The sequence below is a fragment of the Mus caroli genome, unplaced genomic scaffold (assembly GCF_978045245.1).
Source record: "Mus caroli unplaced genomic scaffold, Mus_caroli_1 scaffold_13, whole genome shotgun sequence".
Taxonomy (NCBI): domain Eukaryota; kingdom Metazoa; phylum Chordata; class Mammalia; order Rodentia; family Muridae; genus Mus; species Mus caroli.
In genome coordinates this window covers 38891545-38909783 of record NW_028227268.1, presented here as the reverse complement: position 1 = coordinate 38909783, position 18239 = coordinate 38891545, and the positions used below count along the sequence as shown (strand labels likewise).

The following is an 18239-nucleotide window of genomic DNA, read 5'->3' as shown; positions in this document are numbered from 1 at the left end:
TAATGTCGCTCAGAGCGTAGGCAGGATTTCCACCTTGGCCATGACAGCTGTAGCTGTTTTGGCAGGTGGACTGAAGTCTCCTCCAATTTAGGCAGAGAAACTCAGCTCAAAGGAAGAAAGGTTTATTTTGGCACATGGTTGCTGAAATTGGCTAGGGTACTTTCAGCAAGACGGCGAGGCCTTATCATGACAGAAGCATGTGGACAAAAGCTGCCTGCTAGTGGAAACCAAGAAATAGGTCTTGCTTCTACCACAGAAAGCCCATCCAAATCTCCAAACCCATTAAAGTATGACTTCATACAATCCATGAGGTCAGAGCCCTTGTGAACCAATCACTTCCCAAAGGCTCCTCCTCTGAACCCTGCTGTGCCTGGGACCAATCCTTTGATGCATACGTTTTTAGGGGATGCATGGCATGGTGACATACTCCTTTAATCTCAACATCCAGGAAGCAAAGGCATGCAGACCTCTGAGTTTCAGGCCAGACAAGGCTACATAGTGAGACTGCATCTCAAAACAAAACAAAAAACTAATATCAAATGGACAAGGCATAAAAATAACACCAAGTTTAGGGTAATCCTCAAAACTGTTCCTAAGAAAGCTTGATTTGTGGTCTGCATGACTAATACTCCATTGGATGATAAAATTATTTAAATGGTGACTTTTTATAGTGAAGGTTCATTATGAGTTGATTTATAAAATAGCCACCATTTTAGGGTTCCAGATCCACACTTCCATTATGAAGTGGAGAAATCTACTTCATGGAAGTCTCCCCATTCTCATCTCCCCACCCCTTCCCACCACACTCCCAACTTCCACTCACAGCTTCCTATTCTTTGCTGTTATTCCTCTTAACCAGTAAGTCTGACTTTCCAGAAAAATAAAAATAAAAATAAATATAAAATAAAATAAAACTCAACACCAGTCACTTGTTAAAGGGCATATTTATTACTTCTCTGGTATAAACAAAGCATCCATTGCACATTTGTCAGTTCATGACTTTGTCATCATGTCTACCTAGAATAGCTGTCACCAAACAGTGTGACCAACTGGGAGGGGGATGAGGGTTGAGGAACATGTCCTGAAGTCTTTCAGAATAAATAGTAACAAACACAAGTGTGACAATAAAATAAATTACAAAATTAAATAGTATTAAATCAATAGGATTAAATTAAATAAAATTTCAAGTGAAGAGTCCCTGGATGTAGCTACTTGGCAGCAAACAGCTTATAGGAGATGGAGCTATGCAGGTGGCAGGAATGTTCTGGGGCTCAAGCCCCTGCTCTACACGGGACCCATGGAGGTTTGGGGGTTCCTCGGTGCCTCCAAGACTCTCAGGCATTCAGTTCCAGGTCAGTGATGTATTCTTGGACCCAGGTCTCTTTGGAGTCAGCACAGATCTGCCGGTTTTTCTTGGTCAGGAAACTACACAGAGAGAGGTAAGGATCAAGAAACTTAAATATCCAATGAGAGAGTCTGACTTCCTCTGTGTTTTCTCCATCGCTCCCGTCCTCTCACTGGCACCCTTTAGATGATCCTGTGCTTCCCTTTTTGTGACACCGCCCCCCCCCCGCCTCCACCCCATGACTGAGAAATCCTCTCTTACACTGTACCTCACCCCACTTTATCAGGAAAAGCATGAGAACAGAACTTACATGACGCCTGGCTGGGAGCAAAGGCTGCTGGTTTCAAAATAGTCAACGATGAATTGGCGTGGAATCTTCCGGCTGTAGGAGAAGCAGCAGGCAGTCGGGGTGTCAGCTCCATCTGTAGGGGAAGGGACAGAACAAATTCAAGTCATCATTGAACAGAGTAGGATACCTAAAACAACTTAAGAGGCGAGGAAGGCTGCCTTGTTTGGGGTGGGAGTTGGAAGGCTAAGGATCTGGAAGGCATTTGGGCATTTGGGACCAGAAATGTCATTGCTTCTGTCTCTGTTCTATCTATATTTTCACAGTGGGCTTTCTCTTCCTCTATGTGTTGCCCTGTGTCTTTCCCACAGCTTTCTCTAATACCAGAAGTCAGCAAAAAAGACACCAGGGCATCACCATAAGACATCCCAGAGGCAGAGCTCCTTAAGAATCCCAGGGCTGGCTAGTAAGTACATGACAGCACTATCCTTACTGTGATTTCAAGTTCTGGGTACCTATAAAAGGTTAGACCCTTCTACACCATAGAGAGGAAAATAAAAATCTCAAAGAGAAAGACCAGTTTCTTTTCTCTTGTAGACTCTGAAACCACAGAAAAGACTGCTATGGTCTGCCTTAGACCAGAGACTGGGGACACATCCTGTAGCAGTGTAGACTCACATGGCGCTGAGAAGACTTGGTTGCAGAGTGTCATGGTACAGAGAAGAACAGCAAGGGCAGCGGTGGAGACCTTCATGATGTTGAGCAGGTGACAGAGGGTGATCTTGTCAGCAGAACAAAAAAGGGACTGGTACTCGCTGCTGCTTGTATCCTTCTGGTGTCTGAAGCCATGTGCCCCTCCTCTTATAGGTAGCCCTAGCAGATGAGGAAATGGAATCTGGGGCTGAGGAGGGAAAATTTTAAGCACAGCAATGGTGTCATGATGGATATTACACAACCCAGGGTCCCCAGTGACCACAGGGGCTCAGGATATCCAAGAATAGCATCTCTGAGATATAAGTCTCAGCTCTCAACTCGTGACCTGTTCTTTCTTCTTGTGGGGAAGTAGTTTCTCTTATGAGCAGGAGGAGGTAGGACAGTGTCAACCCAGGGCTATTCTTAGCCGGTCCCATCTCATGAGAACCGTTCCGTGAATAAACACTCCAAACCTGTTCCTTGCCATGGAAAGGAAACTCTCGTTATTTCTCAGCTTCTCAAACCACATGGAAGAATAGCTGTGGATGGTGGCACACAGCCCCTCCTACCACCACGGTGAGGGACTGAGGTAAAGCATCTCCAGCTCGAGCAATGGGGAAGACGCGGTCACATTTAAGACATTTGTTCAATCATCAGCCGCAGAGTGACTAGGCCACTGGGTTGAACATTAGTTGTGGATCATAAAGATACTTCAAGTGTGGGTGTTAATATGTGAGAAGCCTAAAAATATTTTTTTCCATTAAGCTAGAAATAGCCTTTCTAGGAAAGATTTTTGTGGAAACAACCCAAATGTAAAGCCATCTTTAAATATTGAGACAGCTGGTCCACTGTCATTATAACTTGAAACTAAAGAAACAAAACCTTTCACTATGAAAAAAGTATAGATTAAATTATAGTATATACATTGGATTGCTTGTTTATGAAGCTCTTAAAATTAATAAAATGACATAAATACACTCATAACATCGGTGATAAAAATATCAAGAAACATTATACAAGTTTTACAAAGTGAAGAATTCTACAAATATCTGGAAATATACAGTTTTTCACACCAAACCCAGGCATTATAAATAAATAATACTGGAATTTTTTTTTAAAATCGCTAAAAATAAAAATTTAAAGAATTATTAAAACCTTGTGCGATGGGCCTGTGAGTGGTTAATTTTCTTATATTTTGAGATTTTTTAAATTTTTATTTGGTGAGATATTATCTTCCTGTCCTCTCACATACTCATGAACTCACTTAGTTTAAAGCATTTTCAATATCACTAGTTTAAAAGTAAGCAGTTATCCAGTGTTTTACTTTTAATTGCTTTTAACTTCTGAGACAAGGTCTCACTAGGTAGTCAAAATTTATGATCCTTCTGCCTCAGGCTCTGGAGTGCTAGGATTACAAGTGTGTAGCATCATGTCTGAAAGAAGGTGCTTGTGAGTGGGCATGCGTGTGTGTGTGTGTGTGTGTGTGTGTGTGCATGCATGTGCATGTAGAGATGCAAGACTGATGTCAGGAATCATCTCCCATCGATGTTCCATGTTACTTGCTGAATCAGGGTCTCTTAATCAAATCCAGAGCTCACTAATGTGGCTGGTCTGCCATATTATCCCCAATCTTTGCACTCCAAGACTAGAATTGACAGGCAGGCTGTGGTGATGCAATATTATGATTTTAAAAATGTCTCCTACATTCTAAGAGACTGGAACTTTTGCTGGGTCTCACACTCAGAATTAATAATGTACCTGCGATCACTTAGGACTTAAGTCTGCTCTCCTACTGTGTACTCAGCCTTTAAGAGAATGATGTAACAATCAGCAGTATTTGCCTTGGGTTTCTCACGTGATCAGCTTTTACAACCTAAGCAAAAGCATTGGCATAATCTTAAATTGTGTACTCTTCCACCCTCTGGATCCAGAACAAGGCATGTGTACCATTTGCTGAAAGCAGCAAGTATAGATGTTGAAAGAACTCTTCTAAAATGAAAACCCATTTATAGATATTGGCTGATATGCAGTGATGCTTGTAGTACAGTTTGTTGTCTGGGTCAGTTGGAGCCAGTGACTTAATCCAATCCTGTTAAAGATTCCTATAATGTGTCCCTTTCTTTCCCCAGGTGATGTTTTCTGTGCTGTTCAATAAATACAGAGCAAGTCTGTGATAGGGACAGTCACACAACTGACATAGTCACACAACAGTCACCCAAGGGACAGAGGCACACAGACATAGAGAGACAGAGTCACACACGGACAGATATGGAGACAGATTGTCAAGACAGCCTTCAGGCAGACACAGTTTCAGTCTCATGCAACAGACAGAGGACAGAGGACACAAGGAGCATGAAGTGAAGAATTCAAACCTAGACTCAATCTTGGTTAAGTGACTCCAAGTGGAGAAGTGCCTTTATTTCCTTCCTCGATGCAATACTGATGCACTATTGGTGACTCAGACACTACTGCTAATGTGTTTAATCTATGCAGCAGAACACCATGCCCACTGGCATTTAGGAAGGTACTGCGCATCTGGACTCTGGGCCTCATGCTTTCAGAACAAGTACTGAACCATCTCTCTAGCCCTTGAAAACAGTTTTGGTAGTTTTTGCCAAACTGTTTGATTGATACTTTGCTGTGACAAATAGTTGAGCTCTTTTTTTGTTTGTTTGTTTTTGTTTTTGTTTTAGTAGCCTTTATCTGTAGATTCCATAGTCTAGCAGGGACAGTTGAAGTAAGTGAATAGGGATCATAGAACTTGGCAGGAAGTACCACGGGAAGAAAATCTCGGAGGTGGGAGGGAGGAATAGCTTTCTGTAGGACTCAGGGCGCCTTCATAGAAGGGATGCCATTTTGATAGGGTCTTAAGGCACAAAGTCAAGGAGACTTCTCCTTTCAACAAAGACATTACAGAAATCCACAGCTTACCTAACTTCAGGGTTGTGGAGCCGCACAACTGCTGCACCTAGGGTTCAGGAACCACTGGATAAGAGGGGACAAAAAGATTGTAAGAGCCGGAGAAGCAGGAAGTCTGCTGTGATACTGTGTCTCCTAAAAATACCATAGAAGCTACTCCACTGCAGTATCACCAACATGGCTGCCTGAGCATTATCTGAACAAGAACAAAACCAATAGACAAGCTAACAGGGAAGGAGGAATTCAACCCTACACAAAGAAGTTCTGGCAGCTAAGGAATGCTGGGAGTGGGGTGTAGGGGATAGTCTTCCTCAGGGAAGAGAGCTAAAGAGGTCATCAAGTGGTTACCCAATACTAAATGGTCAGCCCTAAAAACATACATACAAGTAACAAATAACATTATCTAGACTGACCCAGATTGTATTTATGTATTTAAAAATGCACACCATCTATCTATCTATCTATCTATCTATCTATCTATCTATCTCTCACACATATAATACACACACACAATATGCACATGCATATATATATATGTAATGACAAAGAAAAAAGGGTCATGAGTTTGAGAAAGTGTAGAGGGAAGAAAAGGAAGGGGAAATTTATGTAATTGTAATCTCAAAAAAATTAAAAAGAATCACACAAAATTTGAATGCATATGAACAGAGTGGTAGGGTATAACTTTGTGGGTTCAGTGGAATGACAGAGAATTTTGGGGAACAGCGATGGTGAAGCTAAGTTGTGGTGGGTTGAACCAAGGAGACTTTAAAATCTCTCCAGAGGAGTTGGAGTTCACAGGTTAGATCCAAGAAAACGGTGGAGGGCTTCAGGCATAAGCAAACCAAGGACACACTTGGGCAGTCTGTCCCTTCCAAGTGTCTACAGAGTCACTTTCCCCCTCATTTTTCAAATTTTACTTTATTATGATTATTATTATTACTACATTGCATGTTGTGCATTCACACGTGTTCATGTGCATGTGAGTGTGCCATGTGACACAGCATGTATGTGAAGGTCAGAGGACAGCATTCGCCAGCTTCCTCTCTTCAGGGACTGAAGTCAGGTAGTCAGGTATTGTTATGCCCAGATCACAAAACCCAAAGACCATCAGGACTAGACTCTGATGCAATTTACACGAGGATTTATTCGAGCTCCAGATGCAAACCTTCCCTGATGCAGCAGGTTAGGTGAGTGACTACAAGGTCTGGGGGAAGGGGTTTTTAAAGGAAAAAGACCACCCCCCCCGGAAGCGGGGAAGGGGCATTTCTAAGTCTTGGCATCGCATGATTGGGTAAGAGGTTTATGGCAAGTTGACTTTTGAAGTGATTGGCCTGTTTTAGGCACAAAGGCTGCTAATGGCTCTGGCCCGACTCTCTGGAGAATTTCTAGCCATTAAATTAATGGCTGCTACGGAAGAGGAGTGATGAATACCCTTCAGGTTTCCAGGAGGTGTTGCTATCTTCTGAGGGAAAAGTATGCAGGAAAGGGAGGGTTGCTAGGAAACGCTATCTCTTTTAGTGCAAAAAAGAACATCATAGGACCCAGTAGTTCTCAGCAGCTGCAGCTGGCTGGATATGTCTCACCTTGGGACCTTATTTTTGACCTAAACTTATGTCTCCAGACCTCTGCTTAGGTTTCTCAGTTTCTCAGTCTATGTGTAGCAAATAATGTTGCCTGCTAAGAAAGCTTGCTAAGGCATTTTGCATTTTGAAATGAAATGTATCTCACTGTCTCCCAAAATGAAAGGACTACCAGAACAACTTGAGGTGCTGCTTATAACATCAAAGTCTTGCTAAGATTGAACTTTTCCTGATTCTGAGATTTTTCTATCAAGATTTCTCATAGTGGGGGCTTGAAAGAGATGACTCAGCAGGACTTGTGGGCCTAGTAGCTGGTACTCACATGATAGCTCACAACCACCTGTAACTGCATTTCCAGATGACCCAATATCCTTTTCTGACTTTCTTGGGCACAAGCCACTCACACAATGTATATACATATGTGTAGACAAATACTCACATGCATCCAATAAAAATTAATAAATCATAAAAAATAAATCTTCCTGGATGGTGGTGGCACATGCATTTATTTAATCTTAGCACCAGGGAAGGTAGAGGCAGGTAAATCTCTGTGAGTTCAAGGCCAGCCTGGTCTGCAGATTGAGTTCCAGGACAGTCATGGCTACACAGAGAAATCCTGTTTGAAAAACAAAGAAACAAATGAAAAAGAATTCTCATCTAAAAAGGAGTGGAAATGAATTACTAGTGACTAGAGGCTAAGTTTAATGGCTTAAAATTTTTTTTGTCTTCTGTGTCCTTAAACATTTTTTTATTGTTATGCTGTAGCATTTTTGATACTTTCATACATTAGTACTGTTGTTGGGAGCACAAATGCCCCTGTGCTCACAAGATAAGTTCTGAGAAACCAGGAATGTTGAATACACGTGGTTGTTTCTTCAGGGGGAGAGATGTATAACCTATTTTTCCACCCAGAAGACTGTGACTAGAGGTACTTAACACCTGGTGAGCTGTACTATCTGTACGGCCAGGCCACACCAAGCTCCCATAAGCAGGACCGGAAGTGGCTAATCGTCTAGGTGACCTTTGTGTTATCTGTATGGCCAGGGGATCCCCCAAGCTCCCACAAGCAGGACCAGAAATGGCAAAGAACCCAAATGATCTCTACACTCTCTGTGTGACCAAGACCACATCAGATCCCCCTCTAGCCCTTTAAGGTAACACATGTAGCCTATCCCTCGAACCCATCTTCACAGACGAAGTGACATGGACTTGGAGAAGAGTTTCGATGTAACTGGGGTTTGAGACACACCAGGAAACTTTTTTTTCTAAACTGTACTGCACTTAAAAATGTGTAAGATAGACTGCCCAGGGTCAGACTCTAGAGGTCTGAATCAACATGGGCTGCTGAGTTGTGTTGAACCAGATTTTCTTCTTGCCTTATGCGACTGACACTCTGCTGGCTCCCACATACTGAGTTACATTTTTTCCACTACTCTACCTCTCCAACTTCTCCTATGCCCCAAACTCCCTCTCAAATTCATGGCTTCTTCTTCTACAGTTGTTCCTGATACACACACACACACACACACACACACTCTATTGAGTCCATTTAGTATTGCTCTTACATGCATGTATTTAGGGCTGATCACTTGGATTTGGATAGCCTATTGGTTCATCCCTGAAGAAAACTTATCATCCCTCTTTCAGCAGCCTATTGCTTGCCTATAGCTTTTCATCTAGGGGCGGGGCCTTGTGAAATTTCCCCTCTTCACACTGCTATGTGAACTGGTAGCTTCTAGAAACATGTGTCCCAGTCCTTCAGCTTTACAGCCTTTAAAGCATACAGGCTCTGTTTCCGTTCTTCTGGATGATTGCTAACACTGGTAGCATGAGACAAAGCAAAGGCAAGGGCAAGGGCAATGGCAGCTTCATCAGGACAGGGGCGTACATGTTTCTTTCTATCTGCTACCAATTCTAAAGAAAAGCATCATAATCACTCATTTCATTGGAAACCACATTCCAGGAAAACCAGGAGTGGAGGCAGGAGAACCAGAAGTTCAAGGTCATCCTCAGCTACATAATGAATTTGAGGCTAGCCTTGGCTACATGAGACCCTGTCACAGAAGCAAAACCACACACAGTCACCCTACAACACCTAGAAGTTGCCCACTCTCAACAGGAACTTATCAGACCATGTGTTGTTATCTATCTACTGCTTCTGTCTCCCAGTCATCAGCCCCTCCCCCACCACAATCTTCTCTCTTCGTAGGAAGCCACCTTCATGCCTATGATTCAGATTCTGAGGACTGGATTCTAAAAGCTGGGGAAGGTAGAAGGGGAAATGACAACTTCTGTGTCATCACTTTTCTGGCAATGGGTACTTCCTACTTCCAGAATTATGGCCCGCACTGCAGTGGGTCTATGTAAAATTTTTGTTTTAAAATTTAAATGATGCCTGGTCTGTTTTAACCAAATTCAACCCACATCTAGTTAGTGGCATCCAGATAACCAAATCCTAGCACACGATGAGTCTAACTTGGTGGGTCTCCTGACCTAGTCTCTAATTTGTAGAATTTCATTCTTTTTTTTTTCTTTTAAATTGGATATTTTCTTTATTTACATTTCAAATGTTTCCCCCTTTCTAGGTCTCCCCTTCAGAAACCCCCATCCCATCCCCCATCCTCTGCCTTGTTGAGGGTGCTCCCCCACCCACCCACTTCTGTCTTCCCACCCTGGCATTCCCCTACACTGGGGCATCAAACATCCTCAGGCCCCAGGGCCGCTCTTCCCACTGATGTCCAACAAGGCCATCCTCTGCCACATATGAGACTGGAGCCATGAGTCCCTCCATGTGTACTCTTTGATTGGTTTTTTTAAATGAAGGTAATTGATGGGATATGAGATCCTTAATGTTTATAGAATTTTAAGACTTTCTGCATCAATCTCCAAACCAGGAAATAGCCCTTTACCATGTGTTTTCACTTGGATTGGAAAGATGACTTATTATATACATAGTACATGCTTAACACACACATTGCATAGGTCATGGAAGGGTTGAGTTGGCAGATGTCAGAAATATTCTAGGTGACAACATATTGATGTTTCCAGGAAAAATGGCTTGCTTGGGTCACACATGGACCTGGTCATCAATACACTTCATGGTCTGTGTTATTTTCCATTGTATCTCCAACAAAGCTACAAGACCTGGCACGTAGTGTGAGGCAAGTGAACAGATCACAGATTTGGTAAAGATATCATCTGCATTAAAATGTAGCGTAGAGCTGAAATACTAATGGGAGGAGAAGGATTACAAAAAGACCATTGAGGCAAGATTTTCAGGGGAAACACCAAGATCAATTAGGTAGGCAGGACAGAAAGTAGCACAATAGACACCCTCAGTGTGGACTGGCTTAATTTATGTCCTAGATTTCCAGTTCATTCCAGCCTTCTCAAGACCCCACCTCAATCCAGGAGAGTATCCTATCTATAGATCCAGGGAGTTCTGGTGCGGCAACTCATCTTCCTTGTCATTGCTTCTGACTGCTCCACTACCTCCTCTCACTTCTCACGTTTCCCACAATCCAGCTCTGCCTATTGTTTTCTTTCTAGTCTCCCCACTGAGGTTCTACTTCCCTGGATACCAGTCTCAGCTCTTGTTTGACATCACCAGCCCCATGAGTGGGCTAACTAATGATAACACTCTAAGTCTATGTCTGGCCTTCCATAGGTTGAAGTAGGCCAGACTCCATCACTCAAAGGCAGAAGCAGCATCCTTGCAGTCAGGCCTCTTTCTCACATCCAGGAGACAAGGACTCACAGATGCCATCTCTTCCTCTTGCAGTGAGCCCTTCATTTCCTGCCTGTGTTCTTGCCATTTCCTCTCTCTCTCTCTGTGTGTGTGTGTGTGTGTGTGTGTGTACGAACGCACGTGATTATTCACAGTAGATTAGATGGTATATTATATATCTTGATACTGGACTCCACCCACCCCCTGAATCCTGGATCATCTATTCCAGGAAAACATCCTGTCCCTTCAAGCTTCCAAATCAGAAACAAGGAAGTCACACTGTCTGCTACCACAACTTCCTACATCTATTTAGACACCTACACTAGTCTATACTGGGAATTAAAACTGAGGGGCTGTGGCAGTGGGCAACAGAAGGAGGAGACAGTGGTGGCAGTGGGTGGAGGTGTGACAGGGGAGTGCAGTTGCTGGAGAGATGACACAGCTGTGAAGGAAGGGCTCTTGCAGAAGATCTGCATTCAATTCCCAGCACCCACGCTGGGCAGCTCACAATCACCTGTATGCACTTCAGCTCCAGATGTATCCGATGCCTCTGGCTTTTATGAGCACTTGCTATCAGGTGCACATAGACACACACATGTATATGATTAATAATAAAGAAACCTTTTAGAAACAAAACAAATTGAAAGCAACTCAAATACTTTATAGAATCAGGGCTCTGCAGTTGCTCGCTACCCATGAATGCTGTTAAGTTCAACCTCCTGTCTACTCAGCAGGGCCATAAGCGGCAAATTAGAAGCAAGGTTTCTTTCCAGCTTTGCCAAAGAGATCTTGCTAAAGCCCCAGACATTCTTCTCTTCCTCGGATGTTCTTTAATTCCATTTCATTGTTTCCAGTGATGTAGAAACTTCCCTGTGGCCTGGCCCCTGCCTGCCTACCTGGCTTTGAACCTTGTTCTTCAGACTTGCTGACCACCAAGACCACGCCTCTGCGTACTGCGGCAGCTGTTTGTGATGATGAGCACCAGCTTGGCAGGGCAAAACACAGGGCAGAGTGAAGTACCGTGGGCACAGGCGCATCCCATAGCAGCCACGGATAGCCATATTTAGGACAAATAAAGAAAATGTCTATTTTTTTTGGCATACATAAATGTTACTACCTTAAAAAAAGATTTATTTATTCATTTATATTATGTCTATAAGTGGTTTGTCTGCACATCTGTCTCCACACCAGAAAAGCAAATTGGATCCTATACAATTGTGAGGTGTCATTTAGGTGCTGGGAATTGAACCCTTGGCCTCTGGAAGAGCAGCTAGTGCTCTTAGTCACTGAGGCATCTCCTCTCCAGCCCCCTAATTTTATTACTTACTGAAGATGAAAACAATCACATAAGTTTGTCATTTTTATGTAAAGATTAAACTTTGGCAAAATATTGGTTACTGGAGGGCACGCAGTATCTTTGGATACTGGAAGGCATCTTTAAATGTAGATTATTTTTTTCTTGACTCCCATTCCGCGCTGTCCCCTCCCATCTCCTCCTGTCCCCAATCTTTCCCTGTTGTCCCACTTCTGCTTTAACACCACATATGCCCATTTGCTAACCCCCATCTCTTTGAAAACTACTCCTAAAATTACCACACTTTTTAAGACTTTAAAAAAAAAGAGAAGTTCATGGATTCTATTGCCCCAAATCACGTGAAGCAAGAACTGCGGTGTACTGACAAGATGTGGCTGTTAAGCTTTTGACAGAAATTTATAGTGAAGTGAGTTTCCTTTTCTGATGAACTTATCCTGGAGCCAGGCTTCCTTGGTTTCATTTCCCAATCTGTGGTGTATCAGCCATGTGTTTTTCTGTTGTTTATTCACCCCTCTGTGCTTAGTGCTTCTGTGAGTAACAGGGACTAACAATGATACCTACTTCAGAGGACCACAGAGAGAATGAAATACATGAGTACTCAGGCTATCACTGGCTCATGGTAAGTGCTGTGTAAAGTGCTAACCACAATTACTATCATTTACATTTTTGTAAGTCTCTGGTTTTTTTAATTAAAAATAATTTAACATTGAAACCCAGATTTTACATGTTTATAAGCACCATGTGATATTTCATTCCATATAACTGACGTTCAAATCAGGATCTGTCTATCCACCAAGTAAATTCCTGGTGGTGAAAACATTCACGATCTTTTCTTCTAGCTCTGTTGAAATATACAGTCTATTATCATTGTCTTTAGTTGCCCTGCTGTGAAACAGGATGCAATAAATGCATCTCACTTATAAAAGCACAGGTCTTTTTATTTTTGCCGAGTAACCAGTACCCACTCTCTGCCTAGCTCATCAGCTCCATTTAGAGAAAAGTTCAAAACAGTCAAATGGACAGAGCTACCTAAGTAGTAGAATCCTTAAATACAAGTGTTAGTACTTCCAGGCAATGGAATGGCATAGATTCCTCAATGAGTGTCTCAGTTAATGACTAAGTCCTTAACACCCCTGACAGATGTTAACTAGCAATGTGAAGGCGAGCTGAGTCGAGAAAGGATGTTACTAACAACTAAAACTCCGTACATAATGATAGAGAATTCTAAGTCATCCTAAATCTTAAGGATTTGATGATATGGGTCTTCCAGTAGTTTCTAAAATTTTTACAGCAACTGCACATTTTTTTTTTTTGGTAGATGGGAAACAAACCAATGTAATTTTCTTTTAAAAGTACAGACTTCAGATTTTTCTCTCTTATTTATTCTTTGATAATTTGACACATGTATACATCCTATCTCCCCTTAATTCCTCCTAACCCTGTCATATCTCTTCCCTCCCCTTCTCTCTCCTCTCATTTGACTGGGAAGGGGATAGAAACACATGTGCAAGCATCAACCAAAGAAAGGGGCTTCGTAAGAAATGCTGGAAGTTTCCAGATACTGGTGAGACTGGAGGTTTCACTCAGGAATTTAACATGCTCTGAAGTCAATGCCCTCTACCTGGGACAGCCAAGGTGGCTGGTGACTATGGTCTGGTGGCCAGAGTCTAGCAGTTGCTGATGAGCTGCTTCAGCTGGCACCCTCTGCTAAGGATGCCATTCAGAACCTTCGCTCTGCATAACCATTGACTTGTCTCTTCCATCCACTATTCAGTGTTTGCTCCCATTTCTCCCAAAGTGACTGAGATACTGCACCGGCAATACCGCTTCTTGGCTTATTGTCTTAGCAAAATGGCTCTGTGTCTCAACTACCTTGGCTTCCCCATCTCAGCTTTTGCCCTCTACTAACACCCTAGTTCCAAGCATGTGCTCACTCTTGGCCCCCAATGCTTAGTGATCCCCTTAACATCTTAACCCTCATACTGTCCCAGGGAGATGCCAGCCTGTCCACATGGTCACCTCTGCTTACTCCGTGGATCTTTAATGTCTCCCAAGAGTCTACTACCCTCTGGTACTCTGTAGACTGTCCTAATACTTGAGTTCCCACTTTCTGAGAGTAAACAACCACTGGAAGAAAGGACCAGCTTAAAGTCACACTGCCCATGGGCTCCAACCCACACTACAATTTTAAGAGGGTCCTCTCGGTGCCCTGGTTTTTTTCATCTGTAATATGAAGACAATGTGATATAGTCTGAGATTCACTCCAATTCTAAACTTCTAAAATGGTCTTCACCTTCTCTGAGGATGCTCTACTTACAATAAGACTCCTCCTCACAGATCAATCATCCATTCCCATCTACCATCCTTAGTGCCCCAGAGCAGATGGCTCCACAGCCCTCCACTAAAAGGTGATAAAGACACGGGCTAATGTAGGCAGAGGCTCCTCCTTAGCCCAGTAAACTTTGACCTTACTTGGAACTTTCTACCTACACATGAAGACTCCCTGAGCCTCGTTGCTACCTCTCATGTGTCACCTTATCCCACCTCACAGGACACTCTATCACTGTCCATGCCATCAATAGGCTAAGATCTCCTTGAGGGAACGATGAGGTTTTATTCCACTGTCTGTGCTCTGACAAAAAGAGGATGAGCAGGAAGTTAGGCTGAACTGAACTGCCATGGGAAATGAAGTCCATGAGGACCTAAGAGCCCAAAGACACAAATTCTTGATGTGTGAGCGTGACTCTCCATCAACCCAAAAAGCTCATCAGAAAGACTAGCTTGTGTGCAGCAGGGAACACAGAACACAAGACCTGGGTGATGAGGCTGAGGACAGAAAGTGTAGCAGAGCGGTGGGTGCGGTCTGTGCACTGGGAAAAGAGGACCAATGAGGGAGGACAAACTTGTGCTCTGTGAAATGACTGTGAAGCAACCCAGGGCACTGCTCTCTTTTCCAGCTTTTAACTTGGAAGCACTGAGGAGACCAGGCTCCCTTGTTTTTTACTTTTTGTTTTCTGTTTCTGAGAGGAACATGTTGCAGTGTGAGGTCTAGGGTAAGCAGGTGAGTCAGGGTAATTGAGCTAAAGGTGAGCGAGATCTTGGGTCCACCATCCAGTTTCCTTCATTTGCCTTACTTTGAGTTTGACTGTCCCCCGACCCTCAGCCTTGGTAGACTGCATCTTCTACACAGGTCCCCAAGCAACTAGGAACATGAGAAATGTTCCTAGGGACTGGCTGGAAAACACCCATATGCTTAGGTTGGCTACACATTTTGTCTGCAGCAAACACTATCACTAGGTATCAATCCTTATTTATACTAGAACATTCATTGGGTCTTTCAAACTTTCAAACTGTTTCTCTTATTCCAATAAAATGTCCTGAAATCTCTATTTTTTTCCTCTCCTGTTCTTGTTCTAGATAGGCTAAACCAACTCTTCTGAATGATGCTGATTGAATGGTATTTCTGTGTGTAGAAGAGTCTGGAGTGGTCAGTGTCTTCTCTCTTGTGGTCACACCCTATGTTTGTTCTGGAAATCACAGCCACCTGGAAAGATTGACGTGAAGACTCCACTGCCTGGAGGTGCCGACCCCCAAGTGAAGTGACTTCTTATCCACAAGCCTTTGCTGGCAGGTGTGAACATTGCATCCTTCCTCTCTGGTTCACAACCCCCTTTCGCTGCCCCAGTCACTATCTTTGGTGTACCACTTCCCCCTCCTGCATGCACCCCACTTCTCCACTCCATCTCCCTCCTTTCTCTTCCGTGATGTCACTGCTGGGGGGAAGACAGTCTGTCAGGAACTCCTCACTTTCAGCCAACTTCAGTTTCTTTCTCGATGCCATGACATCATCTTTACTCATGAGATTCCGTTTTCCTTCCTGCAACCCCAACCCTTGTCTTAGGCCCCAGAGTCCCTATAAAGAGGGGTTCCCAACTCAGATCAGCACAGCACTCAGCCAGCTTCTGAAGCTTCTGGGCCCTGCAGTCCCAGCTCTGTGCAAACCTAACCCCAAGCAACACCATGAAGCTCTGCGTGTCTGCCCTCTCTCTCCTCCTGCTCGTGGCTGCCTTCTGTGCTCCAGGGTTCTCAGCACCAAGTAAGTCAACTCTTCCAGCTGCTTCCAGCCCCCACCTAGTCCAGTCTTCCAACTGGGGTCAGCCCAATAGTTAGGTTTGGGTAGGGGAACCAAAGGGAACTGGGAAGATTCCCAAGTCTCTTGTTAAACATGGAATCTACTAGACAGCCATTAATCCTTAAGCTCCCAAGAGAGGGAATCCTTCACAGCCAATGGTCAGATATTGAATCAGCTTTCTCTCTGGTTTAAACTTGTTTGTCTTTATGCCTTGATTTCCCCACCTTTAATATGAAGCAATTGAGAGGTGTTCTGAGTTTTGATCTAGTTTCAATCTTCTAGATTTTTTCCCCCTTCTTCTTTGAGAAGTATCTAGTTAGAGTAGAAGTCTCATTCTGGGCTGGAGAGATGGCTCAATGGTTAAGAGCACTGACTGCTCTTCCAGAGGACTTGAGTTCAATTCCCAGCAACCACATGGTGGCTCACAACCATCTGTAATAGGATCCAACGCACTCTTCTAGTGTGTGTCTGAAGACAGTTACTGTGTACTCATATAAATAAATAAATAAATAAAAGTTAATTAATCAATTAGTTAATTAATTAAAAATAAAAAGAAGTCTCATTCTGGGTGGATGACCATAGATTTCAGGGACCATGTTTTGGGTTCCAGTAGTCCATAAGAATGCTCAATGAAGATTTATAATGAACAGTGCCTGGTACAGTTTTGACCTTACCCTCACTTTTCCTTCCAGTGGGCTCTGACCCTCCCACTTCCTGCTGTTTCTCTTACACCTCCCGGCAGCTTCATAGAAGCTTTGTGATGGATTACTATGAGACCAGCAGTCTTTGTTCCAAGCCAGCTGTGGTGTAAGTACACATTGAGATGAGGGCAAGATTTGAAAAGGGCCAGGTTCAGGTGAAAATGTTATCTAACCGAAGGGGGTCAATTCTAAGGGGGTCAATTGAAGCTCTGCCAAAGAACAGTGAGGTCATGAGGTTCTGGTGGTTGCTGGGTGGGCAGTAAAGTGTGGAGTCAGGAATGGCTTTTGGGGAGGAAGTTGCCACACGCTACGGAACTAGAAAACAGAAGATGATGCATACATACTATATAGATAGATTGCTTAAACTATGTTAGAAGAGCATGTAGAAAGGGCATTTGAAAAATTGGGAGACATATTCATATTGATTATCAAGCCTGTTGTTTTCTAATATAGGGAACCCCTGAGGCTGCAGCTACACCTCTGGGTCAGAGTTATAGGGGGTCTAATGTAGGGTCATCCAGAAAGGATGATCTACTATGGCTACCCATACAAGCAATGGTCAAGCAGAACAAGATTCCCAAGTCTGCAGTTAAATAGAGTCTATCAGACATCCACTAATCCTTAAGCTTCTGTTTCCTTAAGAATTAACAGCCAATAGAGGGAAATGGTGGACTGGAAGTCAGATATCGAATCAGCTTTCTCTCTGGTTTAAACGTGTTTGTCTCTATGGCTTGATTTCAATAGCATAGGCATATATATTGAGACAAAGGACAGTGGTAGATGTCCTCTAAGGTCCCATGGGGTTCTCATCTGTGCTCTCTTTCTTTTACAGATTCCTGACCAAAAGAGGCAGACAGATCTGTGCTAACCCCAGCGAGCCCTGGGTCACTGAGTACATGAACGACTTGGAGTTGAACTGAGTAGCTCCAGAGGCAGGGCCACTTCAGGAGAGGCCTCCTCAGCCCTGATGCTTCTCACTGAGAAGCGCCCTTGCTCCTCACATTCAGATTTCCTGCCCCTCTTCTTAATTTAAATCACTGTGTAGACTTTGTTTTATTTTGTTTTGTTTTTTGGGGAGAGTATTATTTCTATTATTTATGTTTTAGTTACAGGACACGTGTCTCCCATGGAGATGGTCCACCATTGTTGTTTCTCTGCTATTGTGGATATGACTGTGTAATTGATTTCATGCATTTTCATAATAAATCTTTCTTTAAGATATAGTTGTGATTTTGCCTCGATTCTGATTTAGGTTGAAACCACCTGGTGCTATTAGGTATAAACCACAGTTACTGAGTAAATGCTGAGACCCTAACAAGTGCTCTTGGCTACGTGCTCTCAAAAATTCTGCCAATATTTCTAATGAAAATGATATTTTATTTATTTATTTATTTCAATCATTTTATTCATTTACATTTCAAATTATATCCGCCTTCCTGATAACACCTCGACAACCCCATCATCCCATCCCTCATCTCCCTTCTCCCCTTTGCCTCTATGAGGGTGCTTCTCCACCCACTCACCCACTCCCACCATACCAT

The 18239-nt window shown here is 43.2% G+C and overlaps 2 protein-coding genes across 2 annotated transcripts; one reads left to right on the top strand and one right to left on the bottom strand.

Annotated features, from left to right (window-relative positions):
- Positions 1–1248: 1248 nt before the first annotated feature.
- On the bottom strand, positions 1249–2453 carry LOC110305707 (C-C motif chemokine 3). The gene is made up of 3 exons (XM_021177769.2): positions 2310–2453; positions 1656–1767; positions 1249–1425 (listed from the first exon to the last, which is right to left on the bottom strand). Exons 1-3 carry the CDS (start codon positions 2383–2385, stop codon positions 1335–1337), a joined length of 279 nt encoding a protein of 92 aa, XP_021033428.1. The 5' UTR covers positions 2386–2453; the 3' UTR covers positions 1249–1334.
- On the top strand, positions 2300–17871 carry LOC110305759 (C-C motif chemokine 4). Its single transcript, XM_021177850.2, has 5 exons — positions 2300–2397; positions 15406–15496; positions 15767–15961; positions 16690–16804; positions 17531–17871. The coding sequence occupies exons 3-5, from the start codon at positions 15886–15888 to the stop codon at positions 17616–17618; spliced, it is 279 nt and encodes a 92-aa protein (XP_021033509.1). The 5' UTR covers positions 2300–2397; positions 15406–15496; positions 15767–15885; the 3' UTR covers positions 17619–17871.
- The last annotated feature ends 368 nt before the right edge of the window (positions 17872–18239 follow it).

Coding starts and splice junctions, on each gene's coding strand:
- LOC110305707 (XM_021177769.2), bottom strand. CDS start 2,385: ATGAAGGTCTCCACCGCTGCCCTTGCTGTTCTTCTCTGTACCATGACA. Junction 1,768..2,309: donor CCAAGTCTTCTCAGCGCCAT/GTGAGTCTACAC, acceptor CTTCCCCTACAG/ATGGAGCTGACACCCCGACT. Junction 1,426..1,655: donor TGCTCCCAGCCAGGCGTCAT/GTAAGTTCTGTT, acceptor CTCTCTGTGTAG/TTTCCTGACCAAGAAAAACC.
- LOC110305759 (XM_021177850.2), top strand. CDS start 15,886: ATGAAGCTCTGCGTGTCTGCCCTCTCTCTCCTCCTGCTCGTGGCTGCC. Junction 15,962..16,689: donor TCCAGGGTTCTCAGCACCAA/GTAAGTCAACTC, acceptor TTTTCCTTCCAG/TGGGCTCTGACCCTCCCACT. Junction 16,805..17,530: donor TGTTCCAAGCCAGCTGTGGT/GTAAGTACACAT, acceptor TTTCTTTTACAG/ATTCCTGACCAAAAGAGGCA.